The 15,190-nt window shown below is 50.5% G+C and overlaps 1 protein-coding gene across 4 annotated transcripts in view; it reads left to right on the forward strand.

Annotated features, from left to right (window-relative positions):
• GRB10 (growth factor receptor bound protein 10) overlaps positions 1 to 15,190 on the forward strand; it is a 191,044-nt gene that overhangs the window by 156,433 nt on the left and 19,421 nt on the right. For all 4 annotated transcript variants that reach the window (XM_082632732.1, XM_082632734.1, XM_082632733.1 and 1 more), the window contains 4 exons: positions 77 to 145; positions 1,723 to 1,860; positions 3,252 to 3,362; positions 5,075 to 5,173. In XM_082632732.1, coding sequence (XP_082488858.1) covers positions 77 to 145; positions 1,723 to 1,860; positions 3,252 to 3,362; positions 5,075 to 5,173 — 417 coding nt within the window. The remainder of the gene's footprint in view (positions 1 to 76; positions 146 to 1,722; positions 1,861 to 3,251; positions 3,363 to 5,074; positions 5,174 to 15,190) is intronic.

Genomic DNA, 15,190 nt, shown 5'->3' on the forward strand with positions numbered 1-15,190 from the left:
GTACTGGCATACCTGTAAGTGTGCTTTTCCCCACTCTTAAGCTAACCTCTGACATCTTTGTTTTTCCACGGCCTAGAATTTCTTCCCAGAACAGATGGTTACCTGGTGCCAGCAGTCCAACGGCAGTCAGACCCAGCTTTTGCAGGTACTGAGCAAGAAGGGGCTTCTGCTGGAGTCTCTAAGTAGAAGCTCTCAGGCTGTCCTGGGGGCCTGGTAGAAACTTGGAGCGGTTGCGTTCTTATTCACGTACGAGCCTTGGCCCCCCGTGGAATTTAGAGTAACCAGAAATAAGTGTTTCCCTGGGAAAGCTGCATGTAGCCAGGCTCCTTCAAAGCAAAACAAACACTTAGAAACAGGATACACTGACTTAGAGGCCATCGGAGCGGGAGGGCCGGGTGGAGGAGCCGCAGGTCCTGTGTTCTCTGCAAACCGCTCCCCCTGTCTCCGAGCACCACTCCCTGGAAATCTCTACGAAAATCCTGGGTCCACCTGGTAGTGAAAAATGATTGGGTTGCCATAAAAATCTTGTCAAAGGAACTTCTTATACTCTAAAAACAAGCACACCTGTCTTCACTGTCTCCTTGCTTCCTGAGGTCTGTTCCAAGTAAACCTGGCCTTCCCCTCCCCGCCCCCCCGCCCCCGCAGCGGAGGGGCCATCGGATGCCTCTCCACACTTGCCGTTGCCTCCTGCTCTACCAGGAAGTCGGGATAGTCCTCTGCAGCCCTAAAGACGTCTCTCTTAACAGCACGTTAAGTAGTAAGGGAATAAACCATTCACTAAGGCAACCAGCACTCTCCAGGTGGCACTGAATATACGAGAAAGTACTAGAATGTAGTTCCTACAGAATTCCGCCCTGAGCCCTCCTTTTCCTGCTTTGTTTCCGCCTCTGGAAGCTGAAAGCCTCTGTGCTGTGTCCTGGGCCCTCCAACCAGAGCATCTGTCTGCCCTGGGTGAGAGTTGTCATACTAAGTTATGTGGCCTGTGCACAAGGAGGGTAAAGTGGTTTCCTGCTTTTTAGTTGCCTGATCCGAGATGGCTTGATGCTTGGTGAGCGTGCACGGTGATGTCTTGAGGTGCCAGAAGCACTGCCCGGGGGCGCCAGGACCTGCCCAGGTGGCCTGTACCATCTGCAGGAAGAGCTGTGTCCCTCACCAGGGTCACCCCAGATCTGACCTCTCTTCCCTGAAGAAAGAGGTGTGGCTGGTGGGAGGACCTGGCGGGAGAGCAGGCTGTCACGAGGGTGTTCATTCCAGGAGCTGGACAGACACTGGATACACAGCTTTCCCTGGAGGGCACGGGGTCAAAGTGACGGCCGGATGCTTGCTCCCAGCCCACCTGCTCATAATCAGTGCTCCTGGCACTTCTGTTGCCCCAGCTCTGGGGATCAGACTGGGATTTTTATGGGAAACCAGAATAAAGGGCAGGATGCTTAAACACACTGTCCATTAGGAGATTTATGACTTTGTGTTTTCTGTCAGAGTTAGAAAAGTCCATTTGCTTGTGTATGTTTAAACACTTAATTATGTTTTAGGCAACCCCAATTTAGATGGGAATTTTAAGACTTTTGAAAGGAAAACGATCACTTGAAAACACTCAGTTTAACCCCAAAAGAGTATTTTAGTAACTCGTAAAATGTTCCGGTGTCAGCGATGCTGGTAATATGTCTGCTTCCGTATTTTCATGTCGGCGTTATCTGACTTTTAAAATTGGCTCTTCAACAGAATTTTTTAAACTCCAGTAGTTGTCCTGAGATTCAAGGGTTTTTGCACGTGAAGGAGCTGGGAAGGAAGTCGTGGAAGAAGCTGCACGTGTGTCTGCGGCGGTCCGGCCTCTATTGCTCCACAAAGGGAGCTTCAAAGGTGAGTATTCAAGCCGTGACCGCCGGTCGCACCAGGCTGGGAGGGTCCCGAGTAAACGTGGCCTTCAGTTTAAGTTGCACCCTGGGCTCCGCCCAGCTTGTGACTTATTAAGCTGATTGTGTAGCAGCTAAACTCAGATTTCCTGGTGCACAGCCCCACCTGGGAAACCAGGTGATGACACAGACCTAGGGATCCCGGGGCTGTGTCACTCCCCCACCCCCGAGCTGGCCAGCCCGGGCCCCTTCTGTGGGCTGGGAGGAGAGCCTCCTGCCTGCCTGAGTCCTTTGGAAGATGCTAACTTAGTTTCTATAATTTGGAAGTTGGCATCCAAGCTCGCCGCAGGATATTTGATTGATTATTGCCGCCCTAATGGCAATCTAATACATGTTATTGTAGGTATGTCGTGGAATAAATTACAGTTTTGTGCGCATCCCCAGTGGGAAGAGGAGGTGAGGGGTGGAAGACGGCTGCCCGACTCCGAGGACAGTTGGGGTGTTGCGGGCTGGCCTTGCCAGGGTCTCCTTTGGTGTCTTTGCGCCTCTGACCTATTCTTCCCTGTAACATCCGAGGACGCCTGCCGTGGGAACGAACCCAGCTGACCTTGGCCTTGCTTTTACACCCGAGACCTGCGGTCTGTTCTGTTCTCGAAGGAAAGAGGGTGGAGGAGCTGGGGACCCCAGGGGAAAGTGCTGAGCCAGTATCAGGCCACAGTCCTGCCGCTCCGGGAAGTCAGGAGAGCAGCGGGTGGCCTTAGGAGAGGGGGCGTGGCCTCTGGGGAGAAGGGACGTGGTCACCAGGGAGGGGCATAGCCGCAGGAGAGAAGGGGCGTGCCCGGCCACCCTTCCCTCTGCAGACGGGGTCTTCATCAGATGCAGTGGGGAGGGTAACTTCCTGATTTCCCAGCTCTGATGTGTGGCTTACGCATCATCCTCGTGAGTGCTGAGCCCAGGGACGTGTGTAGCCTAGAGCAGGTCACAGACGCGGGGTGGGGAGTTCAGGAGGAGGTGGGACGGTTGAGGACGCAGCTGGACTCTGATCACACAGCGTAGCAGAGGTGCCTTGGGTCCTGCATTTGAGTGTGTGCTCCTAACCTTGACCTTAGCTTCCAGATCTTCTGGTTTTCACTTTTTGCTTTGATTTGGCATAGTGTCAAATAACATTGTAACCGTTTTCTGTCTGAGAACTGGGAGGGTGGGTTTTTTTCGACGGGGGCTGCGGGATGTGGTTTTAATTTAGCACTTATTCTACACGATGGCTATAATCTGTAGACCGTCAGAGGGGAGAGGTGCTGAGAGCACGCACCGACTGCCCTCTGTTGACGGGGGCGTGAAACACTGGCTCTTGTCTGTGCTGAGAAGTTCTCCCCCGTAAGTCTGACCGCCTTCCTGCAGGAGCCCAGACACTTGCAGCTGCTGGCCGACCTGGAGGACAGCCGCATCTTCTCCCTGATGGCCGGCAGGAAGCAGTACGGTGCCCCCACGGACTACGGCTTCTGCATAAAGGTACCCCATCCTCAGGCTTTCCGAGACCCCCAGACAGCATCCCACTGGGCACTTCGGAATTAAACCAGGGACCTCCTTTCTTGGGCGCTGTTTTTTGTCTGTTTGTTTGTTTTTAACAGAAACGTAGTTTCACACTAGATTTATTCATTCATATAAAAATATTTCTTGTGTGCTTATGACGTGTCCGTCCTTGAGTCCCTCAGATGCTCAGAGAGAAGCATAGTCTGTGATGGGCAATGCCCGTCGACGGGCCCAGTGGCTCAGGGACCGCCAGCCTGTCACTGGGTGGCCTCCAGGGTACTGAGTGAGCTGACACCTTCTGTGCGGGCTTGGCGTCCCCAGGACATTAAACTGGGGGTGACCACAGCTCTGCCCTTTCTCTGTGCACGTGTGTGAGGACACAAACTCACACATACGCTCACATGTGCACTCGTGCATGTGCATGTACACACCTGCACACACTATGTGAACGAGCACATGCACACATGTAGACATACGTGTGCATGCCTGTGTGCGCGCACACACACACACTTTGGGGGGGCCCACTCCTCCCCCCTCGGAGAAGCTGTGGTGATGCTGGTCGTCGCAACAGTAGATACTTACTGAACACCTTCTGTGCACGAGACCCTCTACTGAGGCTTATACCCCCATCGTCTTCCTGGGTCTTCGCAGGTGCTCACAGGGTGGGCACTGACCCGGCCCCACTGCCCACATCGGGTAGCCAGTGAGCAAGCCCGAGTCCCCAGCCAGGCTGCCTTCTGAGCCTGAGGAGGAGACGGGGCACAAGGGGCCCGTTCCATCCGCAAGTGCCGTCTTCTCTTCATTTGGTGAAACTTCTTTGGTTACAAGTGATACGAACTGACTGCAAGCCAGCTAAAGGCCCAGGTGCATGAGAGGCTGGTGGGAAGCGGCCTCGGGAGGGGCTGGAGCCGTCGGGGCCCAGGCGGCCGGTGCTCCCTTCCCCCCGGCCCATGTGCCGGGCATCGCGGCCTCTGCTTCGCCCGCAGCGTCAGCGGACTCGGGCTGTCGTTCCGACCCCCCTCCCCCTCCAGATTCCCGAGGCGGAGAGCTGGGCCAGTGTCCCCCCCAGCACTGCCCCTCGGGCCTGCGGTCGGATGGTTCCTGTGGACACCCGCCAAGCTTATGCCTGCAGGCTTTCCTCCGTCACAGCCCGGCCCCGCCTCTGGGTGGGACCACCTGCCTCCGCTGCTTGCCCTGCTCCGGTCCCCTGCTCTGGGGCGACATTGGTCTCACCCCCTGGGCCTTTCCACGGGTCCATCCTTGGGGCCAGTCAGATGCCCCAGAAGCCCTGAGCCCCGGGGGCTTCTCCCCACGCCGGCTCACCCAGCAGGCCCTTCCCACAGCTGCGTCCTCCGTCTTCCTGGGAGGCAACTGAAGACGCCTCCTTCTGAGACCCCAGAGCAGGTCCCCCTCCCAGGAATCAGCATTCTCTGCACGGAGCTAGATGCCCCGTCGGCCTCCCCCGCCTGGCGGTTTCTTTCCTGTTTGTGTCCCCCAGGATCTCCCGTGGGAGGACGGCTGACCACTCAGCTAAGTACTAAGTGGCCACAACCGCCCGGGGCCGGTCCGTGCCCGGCAGAGCATAAGTGATGCTCGACAGGTCCTGCCGTGTGTGGGCTCAGCCCTGCCTGACGGGAGCTGTGTGTCCGATTCCCGGTGACGCTCACGGGGTCTTCCTTCGTCTCCTTTAGCCAAACAGAGTCAGGAACGAGGCCAAGGAGCTGCGGCTGCTCTGTGCCGAGGACGAGCAGAGCCGGACGTGCTGGATGACAGCCTTCAGGCTCCTCAAGGTGGGTCCCCTGCGGTCACGGTGTGTGTGTGTGTGCGTGTGTGTGTGTGTGTGTGTGTGTGTGCGCGCGCGTGAACCACTCGTCACAGTGTGTGTACGTCAGCCCTGCGGTCACAGCGTGCGTCAGCGCACCCCTCCCCGTGGACAGTGCCTGTCACCCTCCCATATTCCGTCACCAGCTCTAGGAATCAAGGGTCCTCACACGTTTTTTCAGAGTCTCAGAAGCTGCCCACAGAGCCTTAACGTTAGAGGAACCAGAGCCAGTTCCCAGCCTCAGCGCTGTTGGCATTTGGGGCCAGGCAATGGGCCGTCCTGTGCTTTGCGGGACATTTAGCAGCCCCCTGGTCTCTCCCTGAGATGCCAGTAGCACCCCAAGCAGCTGAGACAACCCCAAATGTCTCCAGATGTTACCAAGTGTACCCTGGGTGTGGGGCGGGGGTTGAGAACCAATAGGAAGGAAAAGGTCAAGACCAGGGAGTCGGGTCGGGGAGGGTGCACGTAGGCCATCAGGAGGTTAATGGTTTTCCTGACGGAGCGTCAGACTCCCGAATTCTCAGAAAGCCAGGGCCATGAGGGAAACATAACGAATCATATGGCCCACCGTAGAGTCTCAAGGGAAACGGTGTCTCCTGACAATAATTCTAAAAGAAGTGCCTTGGCACGGACCCTCACGTGGGATCGCACCCGACAGTGATTTCACAGAAATTGCCAAGATGACTTCACACGCCCTTTAGTACAAGTTCAGTGCACAGCAGGCGCATCTCACTTGGATGTCCCACAAAATGTTCCTTTGCACCTACACCACGTGTCTGGAATTCCTTAGGTACATAAAGTCCTCATGAGTTACAGGTTAGTTGACAAGACGAACTTGGCCGAAGTCAAGGGGCTTGTGGGGGAAGTGTGTTTGCTCAGCTGTGGCCACCACATGCAGTAATCTCGGTGTCTCTTGAGAAAAGTCCCCAACCCTCACTGAGGGCCCAGCTGGTCCAAGATTCTTGGCAGAGTCACTTAGATCAAGAGACAGTGGGAGGCTGAGCTCGGAGTACTCCTTGGAGATGCCACGGGCTCCCTGGAGAGGCAACCTGTGTTCCCCTCTCCCAGAATCTTCCTTTGTCTTTTTTGTCTTGTCACTGGTAAAACAAAAAAAGGTGTACACGGGACTTTCCTGGTGGTGCAGTGGTTAAGAATCCACCTGCCCATGCTGGGGACACGGGTTCGAGCCCTGGTCCGGGAAGATCCCACATGCTGCGGAGCAACTAAGCCCGTGCACCACAACTACTGAGCCTGTGCTCTAGAGCCCGTGAGCCACAACTACTGAGCCCACGAGCCACAACTACTGAAGCCTGTGTGCCTAGAGCCCGTGCTCTGCAACAAGAGAAGCCACCCCAATGAGAAGCCTGCGCACCACAACGACACTCGCCGCAACTAGAGAAAAGCCCGCGCGAATCAACAAAGACCCAACACAGCCTTATTACTTATAGAAGAAGAAATGCCCTGTTGCTGTAAGATACCGTATGTCGTCAGCTGTGCCCTGACAAGCTGGTGTTAAATCCAAGTGCCCCCAACGGGGCTGGTTCCCTGGCTTACGGGACGTGCACACAGCAGAGCCCCCTGCGGCTGGAAAGGAACCGCTCCTCTCTGGGTCCCGTTGTGGGAAATTTTCCAGGATGTATTATTAACAATTAACAAGCAAAGTGCAGAATGTCGTATAAAGAGGTCACTGCACTGGTCGGGGGAGAATGGAAATGCGTGTTTAGATTCACTGGCGTGTATGTAAACACGACACTGCAGGGGAACACACTGGTCGCTCTCGGGAGCCTGGAGGCTGCGGTGTAGACGGGACAGACGTGGAGGGAGACCTTCAAGGTTTTATATATTTGTGTGCTTGTTTTTCGTTTTTTCTTTTGCTCTGCAAAACGTATTACCTATTTTGGAAAAAGCAAACAGGAGATGAAACAGGCACTGGTACTCACGCGTCCTGTCCCGTGGGTGACACGTGGCGGTGTGTCAGCACCTCTGATGCCGTCCCACACGGGCAGAGGGCGGGGGCCTCTTCGGCGCCATCGTGATGTGACTAGGCGGCCGGGCGCTGGAAGGAAGCGGGCCGAGCCCACAGCGGCAGCGATGCCGGTTCTGTGAGTGCTAACGATGCGTGCCCGGTGTATGTTGACACAACGTGATGGACGTTTTGGAGCAGCCGCTGTGGGCCAGGCAGCGCCTCACATCGCTGACCTCACGTGCTACTCCTGGCAGCTCTGTACATACACGTACGACCGGTACAGGTGACAGTCCTGAAGCCCATGGCACAGTGGTCCACGTGGCCGCTGGCGTGTGGCAGAGTCAGCCCAGGACCCCGATGTTTCGGCCCCAGAACTCCATCGCTAACCAGCACGCTTGCTACCCGCCCCCCCACCCCCGCCACCGAGAGCCTCCGGGGAAGCTGAAGATCCATCCAGTTCCAGCCATGGCCCCGTTGTCCCGGCCACCTTGCCCTGAGTGAGCAGCTCACTGCACATCCCACAGCGCCATCCTGTATGAGGGCGGGGCCTGGCTGGTCACGCCCTGGGGCCTCCTGCCTCCACCAAGTGGCCAGCACCAGCACCTGAAATGAGGGACCCTTCCAAACATCTAGGTCTCCTCCCTCCCTGCGCCCCCAGCCGCCCCTGGCTCCAGTCACCTTGCTCTGGGGGGAAGCGTAATCAGAAGACCAGGTTCTGTGTGATGTACCCACACGTTGCCTCCAGAACGGCGTGTACTTTGCTCCGGGGACTTAACGCCCTTTGAAGCAGCGGGGAACCTTCTCAAAAGCCTCCTGTTTCCCTGGCTCTGCTGCGTCACGAGCTTCTTGGATTGTGAGCGCTGGCTCAGTCCGCGCTCTCTGTTCTCCTCCATGGGGAGACCGGTCCGCAGGCCGCGGGGACCCGGCCGGGAGAGGCTCCCTCTCTTCACCTCCCAGCGCTGGGCCTCTGCATGTTCCCGTGCCTGGGCGTCATCCTGCTTGGCTCCCCCCAGATCCCCAGAGCTGGGACGGCCTAGCGCTCAGAACAGAAAAGACGCTCAGAAAAGTTGAGTTGCATGAAAGTGGCAACCGACCCAAACTCCCGTATCTGCATTGGCCTCCCCCCTCTTTTGAAACCATTTCTCCCCCTTGCCTGCCGGATGTCATGGGCAGCGCCGGAGTCAGCCCGAGACGATGCCCCTGCCAGGTTGGCAGAGTCGGCAGAGGGGGCTTTGGACTAGGGACCTGCACCATCTCCAGAGGCCGGTTCTTGGGCCTCCAAGGGAGGTCTTGCTGCCACAGACCGAGGAAACGCTGGGTTGCCTCTTTTCGTGGTTGATGGGAAGATCTTGTCTGTAGTGAGTGATGAGAGGTCCCTTCCCCAGATTTAACCCTCCGACACCCTTGCCCCCCAGTAGTGGGTCGGATGTGCCACGTCCCTGTGTGGAGGACGCACGTCGGAGACCTCGGGGCCTGAAGCTGAAGTGTAAAGCTCTGCCCTCCCACTGTCTCCAACTCTGGCCAGGAAGCAGGTCTGTGGTGGCTGATATTGGACAATTTGGACGGTATTGAAATCCCAGGGCGTTTTTGAGAGGAAGGCCTTCTTTTGAATTAACCTAGACCGTCCTGTGCCTTTACATACCAACACTGGTGTACTTTCTTTAAAACAAATTACAGCTCGAGCCTCCGGAGGAGAAAACTGGCCAATACCTGCTTCTGTTCCTTTACCTGCTATTCCACTGTTTCCTAAATGATTTCATAAAGACTCCAGGGACAGCACAAGGAGTAGGAAAACGGTGTCAGTTACCTACCGGCTCCTTCCCACCCCCTCCACCTTCTAGATGTTTCTTAAGCTGCCCTAGAGATTCTTCCCCAAGAGTGAGGTCTTGCTTCATCAATACAGGTTTCTGTAGGGAACTCCCTCGTGGTCCAGTGGTTAGAACTCAGCGCTTTCACTGCCGGGGCCCTGGTTCAATTCCTGGTTGAGGAACTAAGATCCTGCAAGCCGCCCAAAAAAATAAATAAAAATTTTTAAAAAGTCTAAGCCTCTTAAAGAAGCTTTAAAAAAAAAAAAAAAAAGCACACAGGATTCTGAAATGAATTACTTGACATGGAGAAGACGGTTACAGTGGATGTTGGCCACGACAGCAGCCGAGGAACCTCAGCCCTGGCACACAGGCATTGTGGAGTCTGGAGCCAAGAGGAGGCATCCAGCACCCAGAAGCAGCACAAACTCAGAACGGTTCGCCGGGGGCACGGGGGCGTGCCGACCAGCTGTACAGAGCAGAGGCAAAGCATCCCGGCTCTGGTGATAACACCGTGATGTTTGCTGTCTGCTCGCACCTGCCCTGAGAGAGCTTCACATCACCCCGTTTAATCATCCTGAGAACCTAGGGGAAGGCGGCCCTCGCAGTACAGGTGAGGCGAGAGCGCCTGGAAATGGGCCAGCTGAGACTCCATGCCCCGCCCCGCCCCACGGGGGGCTTCTTAGGAAGCCCAGGTAGAACTTGGGAAATGGCTCAGGTGTGTTCCGCCCTCCCGTCTGATGGTGCCACCTGCCTTCACGCTCACAGCCAAACTCATGGCCTCTCTGGATCCCAGAGTCCAGACCCGTGGTCCCCAAAAGCCAGTCTTCTGACTACTGAGAAGTTGGGGAGACATCTTCTCTAGTGCCTAGCAAAACAGAACAAATACGGACAGTGCGGTCAGCTTCCCACGAAGCTAATTGTGCTCATGGTAACAGGTTTATTCTTTAATCTGAGACTGTGTCCTTTTTACTTAGTTAACCTTAAACTTTACAAAAGTCTGATGGTCTGATCTACCATTCTATCAACAATATATATATATATATATATATTTTTTTTTCTGTACACGGGCCTCTCACTGCTGTGGCCTCTCCCGTTGCGGAGCACAGGCTCCGGACGCGCAGGCTCAGCGGCCATGGCTCACGGGCCTAGCCCCTCAGCGGCATGTGGGATCTTCCCGGACCAGGGCACGAACCCGTGTCCCCTGCATCGGCAGGTGGACTCTCAACCACTGCGCCACCAGGGAAGCCCTATCAACAATATGTTATAAACTATTGTTGATAAAAAAAATTTGTTGATATAGTGGTAGATCAGTGGTTAATTTTTGGTGTGTGTGCTGTCTTATTTGGCAAATTAGTTGCCAAGCCTTAAGACAGTCACAGATTTTGTTCCCCCAAATTTGATTGCTTTGTGAAATCTAAGAGAATGAAAGTCCCTGATATAGACCTTCCCTCTCACCCTCTTCCCTGCAAGATGATCTCTCAAGTCCGGTGGTTCCCAAATTTTATTTTTATGTAGCAGAACCCTTTCCCCCTTCAGGCAAAATTTTGGATAATTCCTCAATATGTGAAATAGACAAAAAGACTGAATTACGTGGCATCTCAGGTTATTGGTAAGTGGCAAAAAAAAAAAAAAATCCAATCTCAGCAGCTCTAACAGCAAAGACGGATCCAGCTCAGACATGGCAGGTGGCGTGGCCCCGTCATGACCTCAGCCGGGGAAGGGAAGGCAGAGCCGGGGGGTCTCCCGTCCACAGAAGGGACACGTGTCACTCCCACTCACAGGCTCAGGTCCAGACTGCTCGCCTGGTCTGCCCCAGCCCCAGGGCCCAGGGAGAAAAGCAGAGTCAGAAACTCCTGGCAGGCAGGCCAGTTCCTAGCACACGGGTGCAGTTTCAATCTTTGTTCAGGAACAGCGGCTGTTCTCAGTATCCCCGAAGCGCATCTCCCCCTGCAGCCCTTTGGAGACCCGCCTGCCCCACCGCTTTCTGTCTCCCACCCACCCGCTGTGCCGCGTGGTGTGTGAGCGACCCCCGGCCACCCTGTGGGAACTGCAAGCACAGACACCTGTCTTTTCTACACAGACAGACAGAAAGAAGGGGGAATTGAAGTACGTGGAGAGTAGAAATGAAGGAAGGCACGTAAAACCCAGTCATTTTTAAAATGGGAAAAGTGAAGACATGCTATGCATATCCACCTACTATTGTATTTTAAATCAAGATGAAATGGACATTCTTTGCAAAAACAGAAAAACCTTAAAATTGACTGAAAAACCCAGAAGGAGAAATGGAGCTACATTAAAAAAAAAAATTTCTCTAAGCTTTGCGGAATATTCAAGCTCAGTGCTGTGTAAACTGTAACAGAACCAGGACTAACACCATATGCTGAGGTTTTGGTCACCTTCACACTTCAGGGGTTGTGCTGTCCTTTCAAATCCTGGTCGGACGTGGCATCTTAAGTAGACCCTGCAATTTGTTCTTTTTTTTTTAACATCTTTATTGGAGTGTAATTGCTTTACAATGGTGTGTTAGTTTCTGCTGTATAACAAAGTGAATCAGCTGTACGTATACATATATCCCCATATCTCCTCCCTCCTGTGTCTCCCTCCCACCCTCCCTATCCCACCCCTCTAGGTGGTCACAAAGCACCGAGCTGGTCTCCCTGTGCTCTGCGGCTGCTTCCCACTAGCTATCTATTTTACATTTGGTAGTGTGTATATGTCCATGCCTCTCTCTCACTTCGTCCCAGCTTATGCTTCCCCCTCCCCGTGTCCTCAGGTCCATTCTCTATGTCTGCGTCTTTATTCCGTCCTGCCCCTAGGTTCTTCAGAACCATTTTTTTTTTTTTAGATTCCATATGTATGTGTTAGCATATGGTATTTGTTTTTTCTCTTTCTGACTTACTTCACTCTGTATGAGAGATTCTAGGTCCATCTACCTCACTACAAATAACTCAATTTTTTTTTCCTTTTATGGCTGAGTAATATTCTACTGTATATATGTGCCACATCTTCTTTATCCATTCATCCGATGATGGACACTTAGGTTGTTTCCATCTCCTGGCTATTGTAAATAGGGCTGCTATGAACATTTTGGTACATGTCTCTTTTTGAATTATGGTTTTCTCAGGGTATATGCCCAGTAGTGGGATTGCTGGGTCCTATGGTAGTTCTATTTGTAGTTTTTTAAGGAACCTCCGTACTGTTCTCCATAGCGGCTGTACCAATTCACATTCCCACCAGCAGTGCAAGAGGGTTCCCTTTTCTCCACACCCTCTCCAGCATTTATTGTTTCTAGATTTCTTGATGATGGCCATTCTGACTGGTGTGAGATGATATCTCATTGTAGTTTTGATTTGCATTTCTCTAATGATTAATGATGTTGAGCATTCTTTCATGTGTTTGTTGGCAGTCTGTATATCTTCTTTGGAGAAATGCCTATTTAAGTCTTCTGCCCATTTTTGGATTGGGTTGTTTGTTTTTTTGCTATTGAGCTGCATGAGCTGTTTATAAATTTTGGAGATTAATCCTTTGTCAGTTGCTTCATTTGCAAATACTTTCTCCCATTCAGAGTGTTGTTTTTTCATCTTGTTTATGGTTTCCTTTGCTGTGCAAAAGCTTTGAAGTTTCATTAGGTCCCACTTGTTTATTTTTGTTTTTATTTCCATTTCTCTAGGACATGAGTCAAAAAGGATCTTGCTGTGATTTATGTCATGGAGTGTTCTGCCTATGTTTTCCTCTTAGAGTTTTATAGTGTCTGGCCTTACATTTAGGTCTTTAATCCATTTTGAGTTTATTTTTGTGTATGGTGTTAGGGAGCGTTCTAATTTCATTTTTTTACATGTAGCGCCCAGTTTTCCCAACACCACTTATTGAAGAGGCTGTCTTTTCTCCATTGTATATTCTTGCCTCCTCCATCAAAAATAAGGTGACCATATGTGTGTGGGTTTATCTCTGGGCTTTCTATCCTGTTCCATTGATCTGTGTTTCTGTTTTTGTGCCAGTACCATACTGTCTTGATTACTGTAGCTTTGTAGCATAGTCTGAAGTCAGGGAGCCTGATTCCTCCAGCTCCTTTTTTCTTTCTCAAGATTGCTTTGGCTCCTCGGTGTCTTTTATGTTTCCATGCAAATTGTGAATTTTTTTGTTGAGTTCTATGAAAAATGCCAGTGGTAGTTTGATAGGGATTGCATTGAATCTGTAGATTGCTTTGGGTAGTAGAGTCATTTTCACAATGTTGATTCTTCCAATCAAAGAACATGGTATATCTCTCCATCTGTTTGTATCATCTTTAATTTCTTTAATCAGTGTCTTATAGTTTTCTGCATACAGGTCTTTGGTCTCCGTAGGTAGGTTTATTCCTAGGTATTTTATTCTTTTTTTTGCAGTGGTAAATGGGAGTGTTTCCTTAATTTCTCTTTCAAATTTTTCATCATTAGTGTATAGGAATGCAAAAGATTTCTGTGCATTAATTTTGTATCCTGCTACTTTACCAAATTCATTGATTAGCTCTAGTACTTTTCTGGTAGCGTCTTTAGGATTCTCTATGTATAGTATTGTGTCATCTGCAAACAGTGACAGCTTTACTTCTTCTTTTCCTATTTGGATTCCTTTTATTTCTTCTTCTTCTCTATGGCTGTGGCTAAAACTTCCACAACTATGTTGAATAATAGTGGTGAGAGTGGGCAACCTTGTCTTGTTCCTGATCTTAGTGGAAGTGTTTTCAGTTTTTCACCATTGAGAACAGTGTTGGCTGTGGGTTTGTCATATATCTCCTTTATTATGTTGAGGTAAGTTCCCTCTATGCCTACTTTCCGGAGGGTTTTTATAATAAATAGTTGTTGAATTTTGTCGAAAGCTTTTTCTGCATCTATTGAGATGATCTTATGGTTTTTGTCCTTCAGTTTGTTAAAATGGTGTATCACATTGATTGATTTGCATATACTGAAGAATCCTTGCATTCCTGGGATAAACCCCACTTGATCATGGTGTATGATCCTTTTAATGTGTTGCTGGATTCTGTTTGCTAGTATTTTGTAGAGGATTTTTGCATCTATGTTCATCAGTGATATTGGCCTGTAGTTTTCTTTCTTTGTGACATCCTTGTCTGGTTTTGGTATCAAGGTGATGGTGGCCTCATAGAATGAGCTTGGGAGTGTTTCTCCCTCTGCTATATTTTGGAAGAGTTTGAGAAGGGTAGGTGTTAGCTCTTCTCTAAATGTTTGATAGAATTCGCCTGTGAAGCCATCTGGTCCTGGGTTTTTGTTTGTTGGAAGACTTTTAATCACAGTTTCAATTTCAGTGCTTGTGATTGGTCTGTTCATATTTTCTATTTCTTCCTGATTCAGTCTTGGCAGGTTGTGCATTTCTAAGAGTTTGTCCATTTCTTCCAGGTTGTCCATTTTATTGGCATAGAGTTGCTTGTAGTAATCTCTCATGATCTTTTGTATTTCTGCACTGTCAGTTGTTACTTCTTTTTCATTTCTGATTCTATTGATTTGAGTCTTCTCCCTTTTTTTCTTGATGAGTCTGGCTAATGGTTTATCAAATTTGTTTATCTTCTGAAAGAACAAGCTTTTAGTTTTATTGATCTTTGCTATCGTTTCCTTCATTTCTTTTTCATTTATTTCTGATCTGATCTTTATGATTTCTTTCCTTCTCCTAACTTTGGGGTTTTTTGGTTCTTCTTTCTCTAATTGCTTTAGGTGTAAGGTTAGGTTGTTTATTTGAGATTTTTCTTGTTTCTTGAGGTAGGATTGTATTGTTATAAACTTCCCTCTTAGAACTGCTTTTGCTGCATGCCATAGGTTTTGGGTCATCATGTTTTCTTTGTCATTTGTTTCTAGGTATTTTTTGATTTCCTCTTTGATTTCTTCAGTGATCTCTTTGTTATTGAGTAGTGTATTGTGTAGCCTCCATGTATTTGTATTTTTTACAGATTTTTTCCTGTAATTGATATCTATTTTCACAACGTTGTGGTCGGAAAACATACTTGATACAATTTCAGTTTTCTTAAATTTACCAAAGCTTGATTTGTGACCCAAGATATGATCTCTCCTGGAGAATGTTCCATGAGCACTTGAGAAGAAAGTGTATTCTGCTGTTTTTGGATGCAGTGTCCTATAATTATCAGTTAAGTCCATCTTGTTTAATGTATCATTTAAAGCTTGTGTTTCCTTATTTATTTTCATTTTGGATGATCTGTCCATTGGTGAAA

This window comes from Mesoplodon mirus (assembly GCF_964341445.2).
Source record: "Mesoplodon mirus genome assembly, chromosome: 9".
Classification (NCBI taxonomy): domain Eukaryota; kingdom Metazoa; phylum Chordata; class Mammalia; order Artiodactyla; family Ziphiidae; genus Mesoplodon; species Mesoplodon mirus.